This window comes from Corythoichthys intestinalis, chromosome 17 (assembly GCF_030265065.1).
Source record: "Corythoichthys intestinalis isolate RoL2023-P3 chromosome 17, ASM3026506v1, whole genome shotgun sequence".
Lineage (NCBI taxonomy): Eukaryota > Metazoa > Chordata > Actinopteri > Syngnathiformes > Syngnathidae > Corythoichthys > Corythoichthys intestinalis.
The window spans coordinates 30,800,715-30,828,374 of record NC_080411.1 but is presented as its reverse complement, the minus strand read 5'-3'; the positions used below and the strand labels follow the sequence as shown (position 1 = coordinate 30,828,374).

Sequence of the window (27,660 nt, the reverse complement as noted above, 5' to 3'; positions counted from 1 at the left end):
CAGCATGTCAATTATTGTATTATTTATTTCAGAAGTTGCACTTTTTTTTTCTCCAGTGTCGCAAACAGTGACCCACTGGGTGAATGTTCACTGTGACAAGTGGGGTTTTAATGTTAGAGCCAGCACCCCGCGACCCTGACAGGGATAAGCGGTGTTGAAATTAGATAAAAATACAGGAATTACTATAAATCGTCCCAAATCCAAACATCCCATTACAATACAAAAATACAAGTATTTTGTGACAACAATTACATGCTACACAACATGTTTAATCTGAAATGTTAACACCAAACATGAATATAGAGCATTTCGGCCATTTTTTTCCTCACTGCTTTTCACCCTTTACTTCCAAAATATGTAACTAAATGTAGAACTGAGCATATTTATTTCTGACATGAAGTACGCGCACTGGTACAGAAAGTCTAATATGCCCAATATTGTATGAACTGCATCTTGTAGTAAAATTACAGCTATTCCCTTATGCAGCTCATAGTACCTCTATTCAAGTATTTCTACATTGCAAACAGTGAAGTTGTGCTTGGAGATGGTAACATATTAGATCAAAGTGAGGAATAGAGTACATGTAAAATTTACACATTCACAGTACTATATTGCAAAATGGAGTTCAAATAGTGTTCGCATTTCCCAAAACACAATGGCTCCCATAGGTACAATCAAAGTGCATAAGAGGATAAGGTGAAAAGTACCACTGCTATATATATATATATTTATACAGTATGTGCTGTATTATATTATATATTTTTACTTTTGGACTTGAATAACCAAGTACATTTACATTTTTTCTGCTTTTGCGTAAGTACTTTCCGCATTTTTTCCAGCTGATCTAAATTCTGAGAAACAAGGTAGTCAACTATTGTGGCACATTTGATCATAGCAGAACCACAATGTATGGTATGGCTTAAGGCGAGGTACAATCATACAGATTTCTAAAATGTGATACATGACGAGTATTTATTTTAAAAGCACAAAAGAAAAAACAATGTTCTTACTGTTCAATATGTGGTTTACTTGCACGTGATTGTTTGTAATTGTACCATAATTGACCTGGAAAAGGCGGCACACACAGACGACATACAGAGAAAAGTAACATACCCATAGCATAAGGCAGTAATGAAGGGTAATCTTTCAGATATGAAAAAGTCAGAAGGATTAACCCAAGAACTCTTACCAAAACTCACAGCAGCGGATACTGATATTTCAAAAATACTTTAAAAAAAAAAAAAAAGCTTTTTCTGACTTGTAGCAGTAAAGGAAAATGCACAAATTACTCAAAAATCTGTATGTGTTGTACCTCGCTTTATGCATGCTTACAGCAAAGTGCATCCCTGCCGTGTAATAATAGAATGTTGACTTAATAGTTATATTTGTACAGCAACACGCCTGCATAGTGTAATGTACAGTACAAAGTTCAGATTTACAACAAAATCCCTTTTCTGTATGGCTCCATGCAATCTTTGTTTCCTCGTCCCTCGTTATTCCTGCTTCTCACCATGACCATAGACTTTCCGAAGGCTAGAATCCAGCAGATAGTCAACAGACCTGCAATTTCATAGAAAGTTCGATCAGAAAAGCGTTATATGATGTACAGTGCTGGCCATAAGTATTGGCACCCCTGCAATTGTCAGATAATGGTCAATTTCTCCCAAAAAATGATTGCAATTACAATGCTTTGGTAGTAATATTTTCATTTATTTTGCTTGCAATGAAAAAACACGAAAGAGAATTGGGGGGGGGGACATTATCATTTTAAAGAAAACTCCAAAAATGGGCTGGACAAAAGTATTGGCACCCTTTGAAAAATCACGTGATGCTTCTCTAATTTGTGTAATTAACATCACCTGTTACTTACCTGTGGCACATAACAGGTGGTAGCAATAACTAAATCACACTTGCAGCCAGTTAAATGGATTAAAGCCGACTCAGCCTCTGTCCTGTGTCCTTGTGTGTACCAGATTGAGCATGGGGAAAAGAAAGAAGACCAAAGAACTGTCTGAGGACTTGAGAAGCAAAATTGTGAGGAAGCATGGGATATCTCAAGGCTACAAGTCCATCTCCAAAGACCTGAATGTTCCTCTGTCTACCGTGCGCAGTGTCATCAATAAGTGTAAAGCCCATGGTACTGTGGCTAACCTCCCGAGATGTGGACGGAAAAGAAAAGTTGACGAGAGATTCCAACGAAAGATTGTGCGGATGGTGGATAAAGAGCCTCGACTAACATCCAAACAAATTCAAGCTATCCTGCAGTCCGAGGGTACAACAGTGTCAACCCATACGATCCGTCGGCGTCTGAATGAAAAGGGAATCTACGGTAGGATACCCAGGAAGACCCCACTTCTGACCAAGAGACATAAAAAAGCAAGGCTGGAGTTTGCTAAAACTTACCTGAAAAAGGCAAAAACGTTTTGGAAGAATGTTCTCTGGTCAGATGAGAAAAAAGTAGAGCTTTTTGGGAAAAGGCATCAACATAGAGTTTACAGGGAAAAAAACGAGCCCTTCAAAGAAAAGAACATGGACCACACAGTCAAACATGGCGGAGGTTTTCTGATGTTTTGGGGTTGCTTTGCTATCTCTTGCACTGGACTGCTTAACCGTGTGCATGGCATTATGAAGTCTGAAGACTACCAACAAATTTTGCAGCATAATGTAGGGCCCAGTGTGAGAAAGCTGGGTCTCCCTGTGAGGTCATGGGTCTTCCAGCAGGACAATGACCCAAATCACACTTCAAAAAGCACTAGAAAATGGTTTGAGAGAAAGCACTGGAGACTTCTAAAGTGGCCAACAATGAGTCCAGACCAGAATCCTGTGGAGAGATCTGAAAATGGCCATTTGGAGAAGGCACCCTTCAAATCTTAGACACCTGGAGCAGTTGGCCAATGAAGAATTGTCTAAAATTCCAGCAGAGCGTTGTAAGAAACTCATTGATGGATACCGGAAGCGGTTGCTCAGAGTTACTTTGTCTAAAGGTTGTGCTACCAAGTATTAGGCTGAGGGTGCCAATACTTTTGTCTGGCCCATTTTTGGAGTTTTGAACCACCGATTTCATGATAACATATCGATTCTACAGACAATGATATTATATTTGCCAACATTACAAAGAGGGCCTTGATTCGATTCAAATTTCGATGCAAGCTTCCAGTGGCAATTTCTGATACAGCAAGCATTTAAAACACTTCTAGGGATTCATTTTTCCACATTGGCGGTTGGCCCTTCTCTTACACACCCATTCAGAAATAGCCACACAAATGTCTTAGTATAAATAGTTGCCCACAGAAACACCTTTTTGCTTTTTGCAATCACAGCAAAGAGTTTACATTTAAACATTACATATTCAAATCTGATCCAGTCAGCCACATGTTAATGAGACTTTAGCTGTTTGCAGACAGCAAAAGCAGAAAGCAAAAAGGACCAACTAATATAACTTAAAAAAGGACTTTCTGGGCACTTTCAATGATAATTGTGTTGCTAACCAGCAAAGGTTATAAAACACATAATGTAAAACATTTATGGAAGGTTAGGTTTAGACATCCCAAGCTTTCAAGCTTTTGTTGTTAAAAAAAATTAAAATTCTCCGTGACACCAGACAACTTAACGGTAGTGTATCAAAAATACAGTACAACAACAACATTACCTATCAATAGGGGTGATGATGAAAGGGATGGTTGAGAGGCCGATCGCCGTAGTGGTCCACTTGCGCACAGGCAGGGGCAATTTAGTGGTGCGGCCCAGCAGGTGCAGCGTGGCGGCGCACACGCGGTTGATGGTAAAACCGGGGATGATGATGGAGGCCAGGGCCTGCCAAACGAACGTGTCCACCACCGCCGCTGCCACCCGCGTCGTCTGCCCTGGCTCATCCCCGTGCCCCTTAACACGCAGATGAACAATCACATGAAATTATGAATACAGTCGAAGAAAGCGGTTAGTGGAAGCTACAGGTAATGTTTGCTGCATGTAAATGCCATTGTGGTGCATATTTCTTTCTTTCCCATTTTTTGGGCTCATTGTTTTTCTTATATTTCCAGTTGTGTTACACTTTTCCCCATCTATCACCAAGAATCAGATAGCGTCACTATAATCCTCTTATAATAAAGATAAAAACTACAATAATTATTATAATAAAATAAAGGGGCAGGAATAAATCTAACAGCATTAACAGCACAACATGTCCATATGTTTTGTAGAATATGTGGGCTTTCCTTTTTGTTAAATGTTTTTAAACTTATCCAAGTAAGAAAGTTGGACTGAACATTATGATTAAGACTTAGCAATGTGTTGGTTTCACCAGTCCTATTAATAAGTGTGGTTCGCTTGTTTCATTTATTTGACAGTTGAGAATGCCAACAGCATCCCATATATCCACCTTTACTCACCACAGCAGCTTTCTTCCCTTTGTCCACGGCATCAGCGGTGACGTAAGCAGTAGCCACTGCGTAACTGCTCCACACCAAGCTCACTGGGACCAGGGGGCGGAAGGCTTCCCCGACCTCATTGGCATAACCTGGGGAATAAGGGAGTGAGAGTCAACAAAGGCTGTGTTTTGATGAATGACTCTTAACTTTATTCCTGTCATCTTTTTTGTTTCTATAATATCATTGCAGTTTCCTTTAATTTAGGAAGATCCTGAATTTCCTGTTTGATTTGCATTGCATGAATTGTTTATTTAAGCAGGACTGCATTGACAGGCACACGCCATGCGAGCAGCCTCTATTTTGCTTGAATCGGTTACATAACTGAAATTTTTCATGGAGGTAATAAATTCTATTACTATTACTTATAATAAATGCATTGAAAATGTAAAAATGTTTTTAGGGGAAAAAAAACATAAAAAGTACTCTTAAACTATATCAAGTTATTCAAAACGTGAATGACCCATTCAAAAAAAAAAAAAAAAAAAAAAAATTAAATGAACAGCTCAAGGTTAAAATTTTTGCTAATCCAGTATTTCTTGTGGAACCAACAGAATACAGAACCTCAATATTTTTGGCAATTGTTTGAGGACCTATTGACAAACATGCATCATTTTAGCGGATGTTTTTCAGTTGAAATCTTTTGTAACATAATTGGCAAATTCAAAAATAGTTATAAGTGTCCCAATATGCAATAAGTCATTAATCGCACGGTAAATAAAAATTAGGTCGGTAATTTTCACCCAATATGAATAATCTGATTGGCAATGAATAACTTGGCTTCAAATTTGCTAACATGCACACTTTGCAGGACAAGAACATGCACACTTTGCAGGACAAGATGACAGTCATTTTGGATCAAAAACAGTTTTGATGGGCTCTAATTGGCAAAGAACACAAATAGCATTGGGTTTCTCACCTACGTATTTCATATAGTGCGCTTAGCTAGCTTTCAAATGACTCGTTATACATTGTGTGAGTGTTTTTTTTATTTTTTTTTTATAAAGGGAACCTCGGACTTAAAGACTTACAGGCTCTAATAAGCCACAATTGTTCTCTTTTCGTGGTTAGCACGTCTGCCTCACAGTTCTGAGATCAAGGGTTCAATCCCGGGCTTCGGCCTTCCTGTGTGGAGTTTGCATGTTCTCCCCGTGCCTGCGTGGGTTTCCTCCCACATCCCAAAAACATGCATGGTAGGCTGATTGAACACTCTAAATTGTCCGTAGGTATGAGTGTGTGCGTGAATGGTTGTATGTCTCCTTGTGCCCTGCGATTTGCTGGCAACGAGTTCAGGGTGTCCACTGCCCGTAGTGAGCTGGGATAGGCTCCAGCACCTATGCGACCCTCGTGAGGAAAAGTGACATGGAAAATGAATGAATGAATGAATGTTCTCTTTTACTAAAATATGTTAATAGAAACACATAAAATATTGCCATAATTTTGAAATTGTATAACATTTAGTGCATGTTTGACCTACGGAAGGCAAAATGTTTTATGCGCGCAATGGAGGCTCGGGGTGATGACTTAGATTGTCATGGTCACTAGACAAACACTAAAAGGTTACTCCAATTCTAATTCTAATTCAATTCAATTTTAAACCACCCTTATTTGATATTATGACGTTCAAGTATTTTCTTAAGGCATCTTTGATATGTTGTGTCTGTATGCATCTAAACAAAACAAGCTGAAAGCGTTTGTCAGTACTTTGGGTGTCAAATTCGCCTGTTGTGGACGTTTTGCCGGTGTAGCACATTTTGGCAGAACACCGTTTATTTTCCCTAAACTTGTCATCTCATCCCGTCTTTCCTGTTCATTTTGCTTTTGCTGCTCGTTTTGTGAAATATCGACTGTGCTCTAATGCTCATTAATGTTCTACTGTCGCATTTTCCCGATATGTTACAGGATAAATAATCGCTCCAAAAAAAAAATTTGGGGGGAGAAATAACATTAAACAGGGTGACTATATGAAAAAGAAAATCTCAACCACTCCTTGTTGTCTGCGATTTCTGCGTAGTGACCCTTGTTGTATTACCATGTTTCACCCATAAATCCCCCAAAAAATCCAGCTGTGGCCATTCACAGCTGTGTCTTGACACTCGGTGATACATGCTTCATGGAGTTTTTGGATCGAAACAAGGTAAGTACGTTATAATATCTTGTTAAAATCGTCGCGTCTTTAATTCTGCTCTCGCGTACTCTCGCCTCCAATTAGGGTTTTGCTGTTTACATTTTTTTTTTTTTTTTTAATGCCTTCCTGTTCAAAATTTTTGTTCCCCCAGAAAATTGAGATTTTAAGCTTTCCAATGATGTATCTCACATGCATTTCGGACAATTTTGAAAGTTGAGGGTCTCAGAGCAGAACTTCAAGTCACCTGAGTGTTTTCCGCCATATATTAATATTACTAAAATAATCAATTTTCATTTCACTTTACATTTTTCTTGAATTACGTATCCATGAGCCCTGTGTGATGTTTTTTTAAAACAGCTAGAGCAAAGACAGGAAAGGCAGGAGATTCAGAACCTCACCTGCATATTGGAAAAATATATCTATGGGGGTGACGATACACACGTCACTGTTCAATACGTACCTTGGTACGGGGGTCACGGTTCGGTGTGGGTTCAGTACAACAGGAAAAACCAAAAGTCTAAATTTCTCACAGCATTTGAAAGTTACATCTCCTGGGGGGCCAGTGGCGCCTCCAGAAATGTTTCATAGGGGTGGCCAGAAGGGGGCCACTTAAAATCTTGGGGTGGCCAAAACTAAAAGCCATAATTTCAGGTTTTCATTATATTATGTGCATACTAGTCCATAACTGTCCAGTCAACATTTTGAGTTCCACAACAATTCTGTTTTATTGTGTTATGTACAGTTTATATTAGGCATAAGGTGTCCATTTAACTAGGGCTGTCAAACGATTACAATTTTTAATCGAGTTAATCACAGCTTAAAAATTAATTAATCGTAATTAATCACAATTCAAACCATCTCTAAAATATGCCATCTTTTTCTGTAAATTATTTTTGGAATGGAAAGATAAGACAAGACGGATATATATATTCAACATACTGTACATAAGTATTGTATTTGTTTATTATAACAATAAATCAACGAGATGGTATTAACATGATTAAAATTCTTTCTGTGAAAGGGATCCACGGATAGAAAGACTTGTAATTCTTAAAGGATAAATGTGATTTTGTATATTGTGACTAAATATTGCCATCTAGTGTATTTGTTGAGCTTTCAGTAAATTATACTTTAGCGACTTAACTGTTCTGCCCAAATACATGATGGGAAGTGGCGCAAACATGACTGTGTGTAGTGGCTGCAAATGCTATATCTTCTCTGCGTTGGGTACACTACAGGGTGTTAAGAAAAAAATCAACTCCTGTCATTCTTCCCCACGTCGCCTCCCACAATATTTATAGTTTTTGTGGGAGAGATGACAAAGCTTTTGCCAATTAAAAGCACAGCCCCAATGAATGTTTGTATCTACTCCACTCACTTGACACTGCCTCTTATCTCTGTATATAAGTAAAATGGCGCCATTGTAGGCTGTTTGCGGCAATGCGTGAGTCATACCTCAAATGCATTAATTGCGATAAATAATTTCACGTGATTAATTACAAAAATTAATTACCGCCCGTTAACACGATAAATTTGACAGCCCTACATTTAACAAAACACAATAAATGCATTAATTTGGGATGAAATGCATAACTGATGCTACAACTATCTAACGCTATATTGGCAAGCCAGGTCGCCAGTGGGATGGCCAACCAATTTATAGGGGTGGCCGTGGCCACCCATGGCCATCCCCTGGTGGCGCCACTGTGGGGGGGCTAAGTCCCCCATGTTCTTAAAACCTAGTGCCACCCCTGCCCACCTCTATCTTTCGCGATTGCTATTTAACTGGAGTGCGTAAAAGCGTTTCACTGGTGTTGATAAGCAGAAAAAAACCGAATGAGAGAGTATTTGATTTGTGGGTGTGGGTGTGTGCGGGCGCGCGTATGAGCGAAGATCATCCCAATAACAGCGCCTCGCAGTGCAACACACAAGTACACAAAACAAAAGTGATTCACGCTCTAGTCTAGAGTTTATGACGCAAAGTGCTTGTAAATCACTGTCTCAACTTGCTCAACTACTTTAGTTTGACTGAGCAGCAGCTAACACAGCAAAGTCATGAGCTTTACCCTCCTCAACTACAAAATCTAAGATAAAGTGGCAAATGTTAAAAAATGTGTTTGTTACATGTGTGTGCTACAAAATGCCCTTGTCGGATTTACTATAAATAGACATTTCCACACACACAGCTGTTCGCCAAAGCAAGCTAGCTGCCAAGTTAGCAACCTAGCAGCGCGCTCCAGGGTCACCCTGTTCTCTCAACGCATTCCCGTGTTTGTTTAAAGAATGAGTGGAAAAACAGACGTTACACACCTAGGAAGCGGACCCATGTGTCGCGGTAGACGTCGACCGCTTTGCTCGTTTTTTCGTCCGTGGGCTCCATGCTTCACTCCTGCCGGTGTGATTTACTCCATCCCCTCCTATGCACAGTGAACAAGAAGTAGTAAACCGACAGTCAACCCGAGGGATCATCGAAAGGGGGGAGCTTCGCTTCCGTGCAGCATCCGATTTGATGATGAGAGTCCCGAACGGAACAACCCGACATTCGGGATAGGTTTTACGAGAAAACTATCAAGAACCAGAAGTACTATCAGGAGTCAATTCATTGGCTTGGCATGTATTCCTCACAGTCAAAAAGGTTTTGGGTACAAATTTCAGATCGGGCTATGGTGTATTATCAGGGTTCGTCCATACTGGTATATAAATATTTTCCTCTATATAATTAATGAACTGATCAGACTGATCAGAATAAAGTGGTATTGAATATGAATTGATGTTTTTTTCTCTCTCTCTCTCTCTCTCTCTCTCTCTCTCTCTCTCTCTCTCTCTCTCTCTCTCTCTCTCTCTCTCTCTCTCTCTCTCTAAGTGAGGATATGATTGTCGAAGAATGGCAGGTAATCCAACGTTAAAGTAAACAATTGCCAGGTTAATAAAATATTAAGTCGGTGTAAACGTGTTGCAGAATTAAAATAGTGCACGTTCTCGTTTAGAAATGTTGCACATTAAGCACTGTAAACAGATGTTTTGTACAACAGATGGAATCTGTCCAACGGTCCACTGGGAACAATGTTTCAAAATAATTAAATGATGACAAATTTAAAACATTAATATTTATTCATTCCTTACGCTATCTAAATATCACAAAAATATAGCTCAATGCGCATTTTGTCATTTATATTAAAACTAAACCAATGGAACATTTGTATTGTGGTTGACGGCCAAATTGTCCAATTAGAGTGATACGTGCAATCCTCAGAACCAATAGTAAAGACGTTAGCTGTATATGGGGGCGGTGCGATGATGTTTGACTTAACTTACTATGGCCGCCGTCAGCCGTAGCAGATACTGGCGGGACTCTAAATCAAAATCCATTTTATTTCCCCCGCGTAATATGACGTCTTTGAATCTATTGTTTTCCTTTGTCATTTGCATTTTCACTATCGGACACTGTTCCGGCGACGATGACCACGAAATGGAGGAATTCTTGAAACGGGAGTATTCCCTGACCAAGCCCTATCAAGGTACCGTATACCCTTCCATTCAATGAGTAGAATATTCTGGAATAATAAAACTTCATGTTTACTTACTTCGAAGTTATCTAGCGCCCAACTTCAATTGACACCAACCTTGACATTCCTCATGGCTTTTAGCTGGGGAAAAAACATGATGAGCCGTCCAAATGCAACTTTGTTATAATTTGAGCGTGTTTGTGCTTTTTAGCTGTGGGATTTTCAAGTTCCTCCCACTGGGAACTGATGGGCGATGCTATGGTAACCACTGAACAGGTGCGACTCACACCTGACATGCAGAGCAGACAGGGGGCGGTATGGAGTCGACTTGTGAGTATACTGTAATGGAAACAGAAGAATAGTACGCCTACAAGTAAAAATGATGAAGTGATCAAATAAAAGTATCCAAAGAAAAAATCAATCCAGCAAACAAAGATGCAAATGAAAATATCTTTTAGCAGGAGGAGCTGTAGTAGTGGTACTCCTTGTAATAACATATTTTATAATAAAGATGTAAACACAGTGTCCCAATTCAGGGTGTGCTCACTCCGAGTCTGCATTTAAATGCCAATTGTGTCACAAGACCATTAAACCTTTGAGGATGCTCCTTTCACGCACTCATAATGGATCCTACTTGTCAGCCTATTTGCACTGATTTTGGAGGATGCAACACTAGCAAGACGAACAACAGCCTTATCCCAGGATGCTTTTTGTGCTGCTGCCATGGCTTGAAGAAATCATTCTGAATGCCGGCATCTACTACATCTAAAGTATTCAAATTGCACATAAGCTTTTACCGGCTTGAAGATAAGTTGTTGTTCTTCTTCTTCTTGTGGACACTTTGAAGTTTTACTCTTCCATCATTTGTAAACCTTAAAACTTGGTAGTTATGTAGCATGAGTATCTATCGATTCTCAGAGCCAGATATTTTTATTTTTAGTATCAGGGCTGATTATTACGGACTTATTGTTGCCGTGGGCTACAAGTCAGACAGAACAGGGCGGCTTTCAGCCTGCAGTATCACACTAATGCTTATTACTTTAGGATTTGCTCATGTGCATAGCAATCTTCACATTCTTAAGTGATTAAACTCAGTTCATGACATTTACACTGCTTTTAGTAACTGTATTGCAGTAATCCCCAACCGGTACTGGTCCGCGGCGCTTTTGGTACCGGGCCGCAGAGAAATAATGAATAATTTGTTAACAACCGCAATCTGGCCCGTGCCTCTTGAAACATCTATACTAAATCAAGTCGAGATGTGTGTGTCGCCCTCTAGTGGTTTGCCGCCCGTGCTGGGGTGTTTGCAGCCCAGCGTCACTCAATGTAAACAGTAACGTTAGCTGCTGTTGGCTGTGTGCTGTGGGCGGCGACGTCTTTGGACATTTTTTTTTTACGGGGAAAAGGCCACCTGCTGAGCCAAAAGAGGAGCCTAATTCCAAGTCCATTCTGCATAATATGTGGCTAAAAGCTAGCAAACGAGGAAACAAAATCGAATGCGCTGAGAGCATCATACCTCATGGCGAACCGTATTGCTAAAGCCAAGAAACCTTTCACGATTGGAGATAACTCATTATGCTTGCGACCAACGATATTTGCTGTCAGGTTTTAGGAGAGGCCACTGTTATAAAAGGTTGATTCAATGTATGGCGAGTCACATTTTCCCTGCACTTAATGTTCGTTTTTAGCCCCATCGAGTTCTTTTATATTTACGGTCATTTTCTGCCAGACATTGCCAGTCAGTGGAAAAAAAGGCCCATTTCACACCAGACCATGGTGCAAAAAAGGTTGGGTTCACCATTGTCTGCATAAGGTTACCTGATTTTTCTTGGGGAATAGAACCTTAGCATGACTTGATTTTTTTTATGCATTCCCCTTCAAGCCTTGTCATCTGAGCGACTGGGAAATGCAGGTACACTTCAAGATTCACGGAAAAGGAAAGAAGAACCTCAATGGTGATGGTTTGGCAATTTGGTACACTAAGGAGCGCATGCAGAAAGGTAAATATTATTGGAAGTGCTCTTTTCAAACATACGCTTTATAATACTTTACGCCCCTTTTTTAATAATCATCACACACAGGTCCTGTATTTGGGAATAAGGATAACTTCACTGGATTGGGAGTTTTTGTGGACACATATCCCAATGAGGAGAAACAGTTAGAGGTACACTCACCTGTTTTTGTCGTCGATAGTCACAATGGGCTTAGCAGCATTGTAATACTATACCTATCCGCAGTTCAGTATTTTGCAAATTCGCCTGTTTTAGGTTGCTTGCTTGATCTCGTTCTCTGTTCTTCTTTCCACTGAATAACTTGATGTTATAAGATGAAACTAAAGCCCTGTCTTATAGATAGTACACACAGTACATACCGTATATTGGTGCCAAGGAACCGCAGTGTCAACTTGACTTTGGATGTTACCTCGTGTCTCAAATCATTACTTGCTGCCGTAGTAATTTTTAAGAGCTTTATTTTTTCATGGAATATGGTAAATGAGTAAGCATTTTGGGACCATAGTTTGTTCTGTATTCACTTTGTATTTAAAATAATTACATTTTCATTAATTAGCCTTTCGAAACAATTTTAGAGGGAAATTAACTACAAGTATAGCTATTCGCGACAGATCACTGCCCCTCGTAAAGGACTACATTTGTAGTAGTACTAGTACAGTATTCTTTAAAGGGGCTGTCTTTTGTCTTCCTTTGTGCACTCACGTGGGAACAGGCACAAAAGAAGAGATACACTCCAAGCACACAGGTAACCATCATTTGAATGTGCATGTGTGTAAGGTGTTATTGCTTACGGCAAACGTGATAATAAACAATACAATATGGTAACAATGAAAATAGTGACTGAAGTCCTTTAATCTATGCGTCTTTTTCTTCTTACCAAAAACAAGAGGATATTCCCCTTCGTTCTCGCCATGGTGGGCAACGGCACCATTAGCTACGACCACGAACGGGACGGCCGGCCTACCGAGCTGGGGGGCTGCAACGGCATGGTGCGCAACCTGAAGCACGACACATTCCTCTTCATCCGATATGTCCGCCGCAGGCTGACGGTGAGGCACATTCCTTGTTATTATCCTTAAACTGTTATTAAATTATCTGGCTTTGTGGTTTGTAGCCAAAAAGTGATGTTGGACAACCAAAACAATTTGGTAATAAAGCGTGTCCCCCCAAAAATTACATCATTTTAAAAGCAAATATGTTGGAAACAACTGAAGTGAGCTCAATACAGTTGAACAGTTTAAGTGCTGAACATCATACATCTCATTTATGTAGATTTGAAAGAGAAATTAAACGATTTGTAAAATCTGCGACTGATTTTGCAAGTGTTCAATTTGACGGCCGCATGTGGCACACACACAACAACAAGCTCTTTATATTGTTCGTACCAGGTCCAAATTTTGCATTCTAGTAATATCCAGTGAATTTTCATCAGGTACCTGTGGTGATACTTCTGTGGTTTTGGCCTGTATTCATGTAGAATTAATGCTGATTAATTGAACAATGTCTGTTGTTGTTTGCAGTAACGTCGAAATACACCATTTAATTTTTGACTCGTGATTGTGGTTTACTGCCGCCCTGTGTATGTCAGGTGATGATTGACATTGACGGTCAACACGAGTGGAGGGACTGCCTGGATTTGCCTGGAGTGCGGCTCCCGAAAGGCTTTTATTTTGGTGCAACAGCAATTACAGGAGACCTTTCAGGTAAAACACTTTGCAAACACCAATTAACTCAGAGGCACTCACAAGATTGGTTGGTTCTGCAAATACCAGTAATCAAGCTGAATTTACATTGCAGGGCCAAGTGAACAATTCCAATTTAATGCCAATTTGATTAGTATGTCTGTTAGACTGTCAAAACTGCTCAGTAAAATGCAGAAATATTTGTTCTTCAACAACTGATAAATAAATATACAGCATTTATTTTAGTATTGTAATACTCTCTACGTGTTAATGCATCATTTGCATTCAAACATCTGTTGTTTAAAGGTTTAGAATACCGCCGTATGAATTGTAGTTTAGGTAGCCCATCTAAGGTGTAATGAATTGAGAAGCTAGTGTAGTTTATCGATTTCAGCAACAGATGGCAGCATTGTACCAAACATTTTGACTGTAGCACTCCGTAGTTTTGGCGCAAACTGATCACAGTGGTCCCTCGTTTTTTGCGGTTAATATTAAACCCCACCGCCCCCGCCCCGCGAAAATCGAAAATATGCGAAGTAGAGGCAAAGCCTATTTACCTAAAATTTTTACATTTACATTTTTTTTTGTAAATGGTAAATAGAGAGTACTTAGAGTGCTGCTCAAAAGTTTGTGAACCCCCTCAACATTTTGGAATTTTCTATTATTTCAACCTGATTTCCTAATCAATCAATTCAGTAGTTTTTTTTTGTTTTTTTAACAGTTGTGTTGTCGAGACTAAATTAAAAAGAGTTTTCATCAACTGATGTAGGTGCAAAATTGAACTGTTTGGTCACAACCAAAACCGCCATGTCTGGCGAAAAGTCAACACTGCATACCACCAAAAGAACCTTCTCCCAACAGTGAAGCATGGAGGTGGGAATGTCAAGATCTGGGCTTGCTTTTCATCCTCAGGACCTGGACAACTCCACATAGTCCAGGGAATCATGAATTCTGAGGAATATTGTCAAATCCTAGAACATAACCTGACGCCATCTGTTTTGAAGTTAAAGCTTGGCAGAAGGTGGATCATGCAACATGATAATGATCCAAAGCATTCCAGCAATACAACCAAGGAATGGCTGAAAAAGAAGAAGATTCGTGTTCTGGACTGGCCCAGTCAAAGTCCTGACCTAAATCCCATTGAAATGCTGTGGCGGGACCTGAAGCGAGCAGTTCATGCCAGACGCCCATCAAACCTCTCTCAACTGACTGCGTTCTGCAAGGAAGAATGGGCAAAAATCCCCCAAAGTAGATGTGAGAGGCTGATTAGTCACTACAGAAACCGTTTGGTTGAGGTAATCTCTGCAAAAGGAGGCGCAATATCCTATTAACTGAAGGGGTTCACATACTTTTGCACACATGATATCTGAGTTTTTCTTAAATCAACCACTTTTGTTAAATAAAGAATGACAATATAACTATTTCTTTTGTTTCAGTCCATTATTTGGAATGTCAGTATTGTGGATTTGGGTATAACTTAACATTTAATAAGGTTATTTTAGTTTTTTTTACAAAAAATTTGACCATCGCTGTGGGGTTCACAAACTTTCGAGCAGCACTGTATATAGCGCATTTACAATTAATTACATGTGTTTAAAGCACTTTTTTACATTAGCACACATTTACCCTTTCACGCACACATTCACACACCAATGGTGCTGCTGCCATGCAAGGCGCTGCCAACCCATATACTTTATATAGAGAAGAAAACAATGATTTGTACATGTATACATGCATATATCTTAACATTTTTTAATAAAAGGGTTTTGCTCTTAATCGATTAACTCAAGTAATTCGATTAAGAAAAAAAGCTTCGAGTCAAATTTTGCTGCTTCAAGGATTCGTTTGATTAGAGTGGCGTTGTAATGGTTTATTTTGAAAGTGTTGGCATTTAGCCTTATTGATTTAGGTGGATATACTGCCCTGTAGTGGCAACGATGACTATAACATAACTCATCTAACATGGCTGAATCCAGCTGCTCCCTGTTGGAACCAACAAAAGATACGTTTTTGTTAGAGCTAATATGTTTATGTATTTGTCATTTAGTTTAGAAGTATATTTAGCAGTTTTTTGTGGCACTATGTATTTGAACGATTTGTTAAGAGCTTTATAAAATTAAATTAAAAAAAAAAAAAAAACTTTAGTATTTTATAGGATTTAAGCTAGCTGACTTTTGCTATGCAAGTTAGCCAATTGTTCTCTTGTTGTACTTTGATCCGCATTTAGTTTTTTTTTTCTTTATATATATATATATATATATATATATATATATATATATATATATATATATACCGTTTGAGGCTAAGCTCAGGTATAATAATTTATTTTTAAATGCGTTTATTGCTATTGTAAATGAAAGTGCAATTGTACTTCGTTTGAAGAAACACTAAGGTATTTTATTTTGTATTCGCATCTAATGCTCTTTTGAAAGTGCAATCATAAATGTTATCGGAAGCATTAACACTTTTCCCTTTGTCTTACATCTTCTAAAATGTATTCTGCAACACATTAATGATTGTAATCTGATGACTTGATTATTCTAACTAACCAATCAATACATTAGTCATTACTTAAAGTGTGTATGACACCAAAAAGCATGTTTATTTCATATTTCACGCAGTGTCATATGCTCCTGAATGAAATGGACCGCTTGGATGTGTGTGGAAGCGATCATTTTATATATTCAATTTTTGAATCCCGCGCCATGAAAATGAGCGACTTCCGGCTTCAGTCTCGGGTTTAGGACGAATGCGAATGTGACGTCACCTGGGTCAGCATCTCACAATAAAGCATTGCTTTATAGCATGCAGATGGACTGCCGATTCAGCTGATTTTGCAGATTAATTTGTTTATTTTTCGCATCACGCCAGCCAAACGGCTGCAGAAAATTGTTGCTGCACGAGGGAGAGGTGTGTGAGCCTTTTTGGGTTTCAAAAGGTTCCCATTCACCACGGATATTGGCCAAAACAAGCCCTACTACTGTGGGACCATAGAACTTTCGAGGAAGTCCGTAAACATTGTATTTTGTATTATGTCAAATACTGAGATCATGGCAAATGTTTTAATACGGAGGTGGCTTGCATTTTGTGGCTGATTGTCCTGAATGGCACTCAGCCGACGACTGGTGGCTTATTGCCCTCTTAGTGTGCCTGGTGTTCTGTCAAATTTTCAACCTCATCGAAATTGCAACATTGTGTTAAAAATGGCTGCGAATACAGCGATTACAAAGTAAACACTACAAACTTTCTTTAAATGATGGACTATTTACTTACGTTTGATAATGGACTGACATGTAGAGAAGTTCTTCAGACATATCCTGCCATGTTAGCTGCAAAACAACTGCAAGCCGCTTTCTGTTAATGTCTTCACAGTGTAGTAAAGCATTATTTTACGCCATATTCGTGGTGACCATGTGGCAGCCACGCGCTCCTCAGACGTCGGCTGGTTTGTCCGGTGGTACTGTCCAACTGCTTCCCCAGCGAGCTCTCCTGTCCGTAGCAGAGGAACGAGCTGTAACTTGCTCGCCGCCGGGCGGTTTGCCGATCGGCAACGCCAATCAACAACCCCGCCACCGTGTGATATGATCCAGGCTAGTTTTGTGTGATTTTTTTCACTTCGAAAAGCGAAAATAAGTGAGCTGTCACTCGGTTCAGGTTAGCATGTCGGCTAGCTGTCACGCCTCTTGGTTTGTTTACATTCTCCGAAGCCGGGGCAGGGAGATGACAAAAGCCTGACTAACTACGGTGGCATAAAATATCGTTCGGGAGGTGCGACAGTAAAGGTGAAGTCGACAGTTTTGACCATTATGGAGTAATTTTGCCATGTCGTACTGAATAAATGCATTTTTATTATTTTATATTCCATTTAGCACAAGACTTATTTGTCATGACTATACCATTTATTTAGCAATTGGGGAAAAAGTACTTCGACAAAAATAATGTCCTGTAAAATATTGGAGTAGAGAGACTGAAACAATGACATTTTGCGGCCCTCTTCGTCGCATTTTACTCGTTCTGAATAATTCCCCCTCAGTGGGTTGAACTGTAAATCAAATGAAATCATTATCCTGCCGACGTCATCGACCTGTTGGGGACGCTAGAGCCCTATAATGGTAGGCATGGCTAAACGACGGATCAAAAGACTAATTTCTCGTCATCAGTGCTTTGCCAAATTGTTGTATATAGACAAATCGTCTCAAAATATGATTCTAATACACATAATAATGCTATTTAATACTTTTTTTATCCTGTCGTACGCACTTTAAATAATCGATAGCTGCAGCCATAACAATGATGAAGAAACACCTGTGCACTTCGATGAAGATGACACAATGCACAGTTGTCAAGGGAGCCTTACACAGTACCTAAAATATCCGCAAATAACTAAACTGCAAATTTCATAGCACAAATTGGCAAGGGATCTCTATATATTACATTACTTTGTATTGGTTATTCACTTGGGCTGTAATGAACTTTCCTATAACTTGAATCAATAGACAACCATGACATCATCTCTCTGAAACTCTACCAACTGACGGTGTTGCGTAGTAAACAAGAAGAGGAAGAACAGGAGGAGGAAATCACAATACCCAGCGTGGATAACATGGAGCTTCTCAGATGTAACAGACACACGCACACAAGTGTATTTCTTTGCCTCCATCTGACCTCTCTTCTCTCCTACAGTGGCTCAGACTCAGGAGGGAATGAGCGGACTGGCTATTTTCTTCACAGTTCTCTTCTCCATGCTGGGCTGCATCTTCCTGGTGGTTGTCGGTCTACTACTCTATGGTCACTGGAATGAGAGCCGTCGCAAGCGCTTCTACTGAAGAGGCGAGTGGTTGGTGGATATGGGTTGGAGGAGCGACATTAACTGCACTGAGTTCACACTGCTGCTGTCAAATGATGTGTTTTGAGAATTTTTTTCATGGAGTAGGATCTGATTCCTGACACAGGACTCGACCTTCTGAGTCACATCGAACTTTTAAACTTTTTCCACTGTTGACTAGAGGTCCTGAAAGTTTTTTTGTTTTTTTTTCCCAAGGAACACCTCGCATTCCAATGCATAAAGCTACCATACGCGACTCTAGATGCCATAAGAATTTAAAATATTGTTGAGAAAAGACTTTAGGGTAAGAAAAAAAAGATGAATAAGAATACAAGACAAAACCCAGGGAGTTAGAAAAAAGAACAGAGAAGTTTTCTTTGATTCGACTGTTAGCGAAAGGAACGGTGAGAGAAATTCGGTCTCGAAAATTCTGCATTTTCATTGTTTCGTAAGGTAGGAATTCGAGGAATTTTGCGAGCATGACGTGAAGGGCTAGGGTTTTTTCTTTCAAACATTTCACTGAAATCTTTCTCTTTTTAAAATTTGGTCTGTGATTGACCCCGTCAAATTTCATTATAGAGGGTAGATATGATGTTAGAAAATATGATTACCTCAATATTGAATGCTTTTCATATTGCATCCTTAAAAGCGAACCTGTCATTTACACTTAGAAAAGATAATATACCGTTACAATCAACAATAGGCATCATGTCCATCCTAATAACACGTACATGAGTCGTGAACGTTTACTTTGTGGAAGAATTCAAAAATAAAAAAAACTTTGATGGTCTCCCACCTGCTAACTGCTTCAGGTGCGATTAGTTTACCGGTAGCTTTATTGTGTCTCATTGTCGATTTGCTTATCGACCTAATTTGCAAGAGTTTTGCAAGGGTTGATCAAAACAATGGTGATGGCGTATCACATGTAAAAGCTGTTGAAATCTCCTGAAAGTTTTGTCCAAAAATATGTGCTCAGTCTTCAAGATATTGCATTTTTAATGATAGTGAACTGATCACAAAATGTTTCCCTATGTTACAGGGGTATGAAAAAGTCTCTGAACCTTTTGCAATTTCTCACATTTCTGCATAAAATCACCATCAAATGTGATCTGATCTTTGTCAAAATCACACAGATGAAAAAACAGTGTCTGCTTTAACTAACTTTGACTTGGCCACTCCAGAACGTGTATTTTGTTCTTCTGAAACCATTCTGAAGTTGATTTACTTCCGTGTTTTGGATCATTGTCTTGTTGCAGCATCCATCCTCTTTTGAGCTTCAACCGTCCTACAGATGGCCTTAGGTTTTCCTGCAAAACATCCTGATAAACTTTTGAATTCAGTCTTCCATCAATAATTGCCAGTTGTCCAGGCCCTGAGGCAGCGAAACGGCCCGAAATCATGATGCTCCCTCGATGAAATGAGGTGTTGATGTTGGTGAGCTGTTCCATTTTTCTTCCACACATGATGTTGTGTGTTACTCCCAAACAATTCAACTTTGGTTTCATCAGTCCACAAAATATTTTACCAAAACTTCTGTGGAGTGTCCAAGCGCCTTTTTGTGAACATTAAATGAGCAACAATGTTTTTTTTTTAGAAAGCAGTGGCTGCCTCCGTGGAGTCATCCCATGAACACCAGTCTTGGCCATGGTTTAACATATGTTCGCACAGAGATATGTCTTTAGCAGACACTCGTGGGTTCTTTTTTATACCTTATTTTCTTACCACTATGAGTATTCTGCGCTGAAGTCTTGGCATCGTCTTTGGTGGACGGTCGCTCCTTGGGAGAGAAGCAACAGTGCCAAACTCTCCATTTGAAGACAGCTTCTCTAACTGTCGATTGATGACCATCCAGACTTTTAGACATGGTTTCGTATCCTTTCCCAGCTTTATACAAATCAACAATCCTTGATCGCAGGTCTACAGACAGCCCTTTTGACCGAGCCATGATGCACATCAAACAATGCTTATCATCAAGACAATTCTAACCAGGTGTGTGTTTTATAGTGGGCAGGGCAGCTTTAAACCACTCATCAGTAATTGGGCACACACGTGACTTAAATTGTTTGGTAAAAATTGGTTTCAATTGCCCTCTAAGGGCCCAAGTACACCAGATGCGTGATCGTTGCGTTTCCAGTCCGACTCCGGTAAATAATGGCGCCGCAGCCAATCCGTTCCCATTATATCCTATTGTTCAACGTATACCGGCCGCGTCAGTGCTCCGGATTGACTGCGAACCAACTCCGGCGTGCCACATGCCCGCCGGATGTTATAGGCTATTTTCTATTGTTGCCGGACACGCATCCGACAAAATGGGCGGAGCTGGGCCTGACGTCAAAAGCCCAGGTGCCTAATCACGGTTTAAACACGAGCGAAAATGGATGATGAGCGCTTCATCATGGAGGTGGAACCTGGAAAGTCACAAAGTAATATACGATGCAGCAGATCGTTATTATAAGGACAGCATTAAAAGTGAAGCTGCAAGGTGTCCTATTATGTGTGTTTTTCTGGCAATGATATCAAACACACGATGTGCTGACAACTTTGAGCGGGAAAAAAAAAAAAGCAGCGTATCTGGAAGTGGTTCCACTGCAGAAATTCTCGTGCCCGGCACACACACAATGCCGGTTTGTATACAGAGTCGAGGGGGAAAAGTACGAAAGAGAATAAAGAGACACCCACAAGTTTCGACCTGGTGGTCTATTCAAGACGTTTCTCTTTCTTTCCTACATTTCACTTGACTCTTCATAGAAAAAAACAACGCGGCCAAACTTCCGCTTAGCAAACGTTACAATATCAATATGCAAGGGAAAAAATGTGCTCTCTCTCTGCTTCTCTCATGTGTACAGACTCCGTGTGTTTGTCGTTGTTTTAAATGGCACATTATCGCGCGCGATCACGCGAGAGCTCACGAGGGGACGGTGTTGGCGGACCGCAGTCGGTATGATTTGCCTGTTTTTGACGTACTGCGTGGCACGCAGTCAACACTGAACCGGACCGGAACCGCAACGATCATGCATCTGGTGTACTTGGGCCTTAAGTCTCCTTAGGCAGAGGGTTCACTTACTTATTTTCCCCCCTTCTGTCATTGTTTGCATGCAATCCTCATTGAAATATGAAAAGTGAATTAAGTAAAGTAAAGAAAAGTAATATCATGATTGTCCGTTCTAAAGAAGATAGGGCAACTATATTTCCTCAGTTCTTTCTTGGCAAAATAGCTATGAATATTTGCAATGAAGCTAAATACCTCGGCCACTTCATATCTGAAGACTTGTCGGATGACAGGGATATTCATCGTCAATGTTGTAAACTTTATGCACAGGCAAATATGCTTAAAAGAAGATTTTTTATGTGCTCCCCCCACCTTAAGACCTCGCTGTTTAACGCATACTGCATACCGTTTTACACTGCTCACCTGTGGTCAAGGTACACAGCTAAATCCATGCAGAGGCTAAATGTAGCCTACAATGATGCCCTGAGGCTGTTACTGCGTGTGCCTAGATGGTACAGCGCCAGTCAATTATTTGTTAGCTCTGGATTACCCACCTTTAAAGCGCTTTTAAGAAAATTGATGTACAGCTTCATGTGTCGGCTAAATGAGTCTGGAAATAATATTTTAATGAATTTAACAGACCCTACAATGAGCTTTAGATTTAGTTCGAGCCTGTGGCGCCATTGGCACAAAAGCCTGTTTGTTGTGCACTGATAGCCAGTGCTTCCTTGTTGTTCTGTTTTGTTTTCTTTTTTTCTTTCGAGTCACTTTATTATTATGTCTCCGTATGTACGGTATTCTTTTTTCTCTTTGTTGGTGTGTGTGTGCTATGGAGCCACTGTGAGATTCCGGAATAAAGATCATATATGATAACCTATATATTTGTGTGGTTTCAGTTAAAGCAGATACTTTATTTTCATCTGTGTGATTTTGACAAAGATCAGATCACATTTGATTGTTATTATATGCAGAAATGTAAGAAATTCCAAAAGGTTCAGATACTTTTTTTTATACCACTGTGATTCAAATCAGTGAATCTTTTTCTGCATAAGTAAAATTTGAATAACACGGAAGCTGATTAATCTATTTTAGCAAGGGTGGTACCAAGTTGTTCGGAAAAATCAGCTCTAAACTGTTGAAATTTCTTTGTCTAATTTTAAAGGATTTCCTTTAAAACTGAATAAAGGAATGCATTTTGAGAGAAAACGCGTAATATAATGAAAATATAATCGCAATATACTGATGAAGGGTCAATATTACTATGAAGTGCCTTTAGTGTCATTAGTATCACCCAGTCATCATGGCAATGTAGCAAATAATAAAACTAAGGTGTTTTAAGGGGCTAAACATTTGATGATAGGTTTCTTCCAATGTGTCATATACGAAATGGTTGCTTAGCGGAAGATTTACTTGAGACGGGCGCCCTGTGTGCTCGGCATAGCAAAACAAGAGTCCAATTTATCTCATACAGGTCTATTTACATTTCCAGGCATTTACAGTCAGCAGCGATAAATAACTTTTACTCATAACACGTGTCAAAAAAACAAAACGGAAAATAAAATCTGAACATTGGCACCGGGTACATCAACACATACCACAGTGGCACAAATTAAGAGAAAAAAAAAACCCTCTCTCTATGCAACACCTCTGGATTACCCTTGATTATAAATTTTACAAACCTGACCCCAGGTCAACTGAGTCACATGACACATACAGCTCTCTAGTGGCATAGAGCAAAATGACATGACACAATGTACCGTAATTTTTGGACTATTAGCCGCTACTTTTTTCCTTCATTTTGAATTCTGCGGTTTATAGTCCAGTGCGTCTTATTTTTTATTCATTGGGGTTAATAGGTAACACTTTATTTGACAGCGGCGTCATAAGATAACATCCATAATTATGACATGAAACTATCATGGGCATTTCTGGATGCTTATGACAGATGCCATTAAGTGTCATCCGGTAATTTATGTCACTAACTCAATCTATGTCCAGCTTGGATCTTTTACATCCATTCAAAAGTGAGATAATTTCCTGGATAACATGACATAAATGACATCTGTTACAAGCATTCATTAATGCTCATAACAGTGTCATGTCATAGTTATGATTGTCTAATGATAGTCTTATGGCGCCACTGTCAAATAAAGTGTTACCAAATACCATAACTAGCAATTAATAAAACTGGAGCAGTAACTTAAGAAATAATTAGCACAGAACATGAATTTTGATTGTTATTTACACCTATAGCGCTGCAATGCATGCTAGGAGGCATTTTGGACAACAACAGCGCTGACAGCAGGTGGCAGCAGAGGTTGACTGTCTCCCCCAAGGGAGTAGTGATGGACAAATGAAGTTTCTTGAAGCAATGACGCTTTGCAGCCAATTGGTTCAAAGCTTCATGGTGGGTCATTTGGTCTTATGACAGTCTTATGATGCTGCTAAAGTGTTTCCGGTTAATATCTTTTGGTGTAAATATACCATAATAGTGAGGACAGCTGCGGCTTATAGTCCAGTGTAGGGCTGTCCCAAACGACTAATTTTCTCCCGATTAGTCAGCCGACTATTTTTACGATTAGTCGACTAATCTAATAATTTTTTTTTTTTTTTTTTTTACTAATTTAGCAATGAAATTTTTGTTGACGCTTATCAATTCACAAAAAACATATTGGAACACTTAAATGATTTATTAAAGTACAAATAAATACGTAAATAACAATAATAAATCACAAATAAACCATGAGTTCAAATGCTGATAGAATTAACTAGTGTAGCATCCTGATTGAAAAGATGGTCTCTTAAACTGATGGTTTACAACTTTTATTCCATCCTTGATGTAAACACACTGTAAGAGCTACGGTGCACACAAATAAAACAACACAATTAGAAATTAACAAAAACTTTTTACCTTTTTCCTTTTAAACCTTATTTATATATCAATGAATTGCCTATATGAATTGCCTTTACCTTAATTTATTACCTTATCATTGACAATCTCTCCCTTGAGTGCAATCACTGTATATACTGTATATATTTATGACCTTTTAACCTTATATAATTTTCTATACCATAAAATAAACCATAACATGAAATAAACCTTTCAATTAGCATTAAGAACAATACTAATAGTACTTATAGGCCCATTGTCAATGAAACATTATTGTTTATCAAGGCGACAGCACCCTCTGGTGTACAAAAAATGAAAAAAAAAAAAAAGACAAAATGGGTGACGGCGCTTGAGGTGTTTATTCACGGCCGACGTGCAGCCAAAGCATTGAAGAGACAGGACAGAAGAGTGTACCCTCCTTTGTTTCTTTGAAATAAGTCAATGTTTTGGACACTCTGGTGCGCTATTTTTGGCTTTGTGCTGCTTTCCCAGCTTGCATACAGAGCATCCGACATTCTGAACTTACACGCATATTTTTTTAACCCTTCATTAACCATCGACGGGATGTTGTGCTCGTCGACGGATTTACGTCATCGATGACGTCGACTATGTCGACTAGTCGGGACAGCTCTAGTCCAGTGCGGCTTATCTATGAATAAATGCCGTTTTCATGCCAAATTTGGTTGGTGGTGGCTTATATTCAGGTGCGCCTTATAGTGCGAAAATTACAGTAATATGGCTTAGACGTGTGCTAAATGCTAATACAATTTGTGTAATAAATGGTTAGATTTTGTGCACAAGAACTTACTATATTTGGTAAGAAATGTCATTTTTCTGATCATATTTAATCCTTTCAGATAGTGGACACTGCAGTGGACAGCTAGTTTGTTATTTCTGATCATACCTGTGGTTATAGAGTTATAAAAAAGCTTGAGAAAAGAATCCGGATTTAGGTTGTCATAATTTGTGCATGAATATTTTGCATGTGTCCCTCAAATTGCTGGTCACCCTGTTATTAATTGTAATTGCCCGTTAAAGGGCACCGGTCATTGAATTCTATTTTCGAGTTTCTGATAAAAAAATAAGTAGTCAAAATGAGTGTGAATTGGCAGAAGTTCATGTCATCCATGTGGTTTGTGATTTGATTGCGATCACTTTTGCAAGTCATATCGCTCTGCAAACAAGCAGATCTGAAATCAGTGACTGTATAGATCCTAACAGAAGCGTTTAAAATTTCCATATTTAATATTTAAATTTGATGCAGTAGGCCACATATAATGAGAATCCGGCTGTTTGTAGGGCCAAGTAAAAACTACTGCTACTTATAAAAGGATATTATGGGTATTTTTTTTAACACAAATAATCTCTCAAACTATAGGAGGTCTTCCAAAGTCGCGGAAAATGATAGGGGGAAGCGATCTGTCACATTTCAGGAGCCCTCAGATGTTTTCAGTGATATTATATAAAGAGTGTTTTGACTTTCTTCATTCGGGTTGTAGTTACAGAATATTTGTGATGAATAATTCCAGTCTGTCATAGTGAAATATTGACATAAAGAGTAAAGACCTTTTATGAATTCAAAGACTGTAGTCAGGTTTGCTAGAAATCCTGGGCATGTCGTAACAGTCCCAAGATTTGTTTACACCCTTTTAGGGGAAAAAAGCCAAATGGTTTACCAGTGGGAACTCTAATGTTTTTAACGGTGCCTAATGGAGATACCAACTCTGAAGTAATATTTTTAATAAATTCAATTTTAGAAACAATTACACTCTTGAAATATCCCTTTTATCCTGTAAATTTTACAAGAAACACTACCAGAATGTCAAATTGTTTGTAGATGTGGGAAAGTTTGTCAGTGCGCCCCCTTTTCCAGAGTCATCTGGGATATGCTACAGCACCCTGCGGCCTTCATGAGGATAAGCGATACATAAAATGAATGATTGAACTTGCATAAAGCTACAGAAATATATGGAAGAGTGGTTGATTGTAGTGTTTGTGATGTGAGATGTTTTTATTGGCTTGTTTACGTCCACAATTTTTGCTATGCATTTAACCCTGTTGAATCCATAAACTTTGGTGTGTTGTAAAGGAGACCATCTTAATGAAATACTTTACATTATATATATAATGGCTAGGACACCTAGTTTTGATATTTAAAATTCCTTATTTTTTCCCTCATAGTGTGTAGTATGGATTTTCATACTCTATGCATCCAAAATATACATTACCTCATTAAAGAGAAAACATTTGAATAGTAATGGCATTGGCTGAGTAATTTAATAGATTTAGACACCCCAGTTCAAAAAGACACAGAAAAAAAAGTCAAGTGTAGATGTTTAATTTTATTAAAAAAATAAAATACAAATGATGACCCACACATCACAGCAGACGTATTACTTAAACCCCAGAAAGCAATATTATCCTTTAGTCAGTGCTTTTCTACCCCCTTTTTCACTTTTTTGAGGGGGTGGGGCAGAAAGCAACATAAAAAGGTCTTTAAAGAGAAACAAAACCAATCCAACCACTGCGCCTCTATTAAATCCATTTCTATCTTCCATGGAGAGCTTCCATTATGCACTATACAAAACTGTATGTCTAAGTATGAAAGGCAGCAGTTAAATATTCTGTGAATATGTTTAAATATGGAAAAAGAAAGTCACTGTTTAAACGCAATAATATACCAAAGGGATGGACGGAACAATAATAAACCCACCGAAATATCAATCCAATGTAAACCACAATTTACCGGTACATCTTCCTAGCAACTTAATTATGTTAGTGGTTGAGAGAAGCAAGGTTAACTGTTATTTTCTCCAACTGAGGGGAGTAAATGCACATGATCTGAAAACAATTACTAAAGACCCTCTGTTTAAATACGTACATTGTTGCTGTAGCATTGTTTGGGGGGGAAAAAAACTAATAGAACACAAAGATTACAGTACGGTGCAGTGCCACAGTACTGAGAGTTATATTGCTAGTACTGGTGCCCACTTGACAGGAAGTGGGGGGCAGCATAAAACAGTTGTTTTTTTTTTTCTTTTTTCTTTGCATAGCCTGGTTGAGTGACGTGTACACGACACTGCTGATGTAAAAACTACCATTCAGATACAAGAATTAAATGAAACTAATGCTTTGGCTTAATGGGTGGGAAGAAACATGTTCAATTTTGATGAACAAAGCAAAAAAAAAAAAAAGGCAAATTTT

The 27,660-nt window shown here is 39.0% G+C and overlaps 2 protein-coding genes across 5 annotated transcripts; one reads left to right on the top strand and one right to left on the bottom strand.

The window, feature by feature from the left end:
* mtfp1 (mitochondrial fission process 1) lies at nt 1-10,285 on the bottom strand. Of its 2 annotated transcripts, XM_057818626.1 has the most exons (5): nt 10,137-10,285; nt 8,863-8,969; nt 4,389-4,516; nt 3,650-3,882; nt 1-1,560 (listed from the first exon to the last, which is right to left on the bottom strand). In XM_057818626.1, exons 2-5 carry the CDS (start codon nt 8,930-8,932, stop codon nt 1,494-1,496), a joined length of 498 nt encoding a protein of 165 aa, XP_057674609.1. In that variant the 5' UTR covers nt 8,933-8,969; nt 10,137-10,285; the 3' UTR covers nt 1-1,493. The 2 variants fall into 2 exon arrangements, with proteins under 2 accessions (XP_057674609.1, XP_057674608.1); XM_057818625.1 differs by lacking the exon at nt 10,137-10,285 and having other exon boundaries at nt 8,863-9,177.
* On the top strand, nt 9,755-27,499 carry lman2la (lectin, mannose-binding 2-like a). Of its 3 annotated transcripts, none has more exons than XM_057818623.1 (9): nt 9,755-10,070; nt 10,270-10,388; nt 11,941-12,058; nt 12,140-12,222; nt 12,783-12,815; nt 12,958-13,119; nt 13,659-13,773; nt 18,301-18,371; nt 18,436-27,499. In XM_057818623.1, exons 1-9 carry the CDS (start codon nt 9,869-9,871, stop codon nt 18,457-18,459), a joined length of 927 nt encoding a protein of 308 aa, XP_057674606.1. In that variant the 5' UTR covers nt 9,755-9,868; the 3' UTR covers nt 18,460-27,499. The 3 variants fall into 3 exon arrangements, with proteins under 3 accessions (XP_057674606.1, XP_057674605.1, XP_057674604.1); XM_057818621.1 differs by having other exon boundaries at nt 9,763-10,070; nt 18,249-18,371; XM_057818622.1 differs by lacking the exon at nt 12,783-12,815 and having other exon boundaries at nt 9,756-10,070; nt 18,249-18,371.
* Nucleotides 27,500-27,660: the final 161 nt, after the last annotated feature.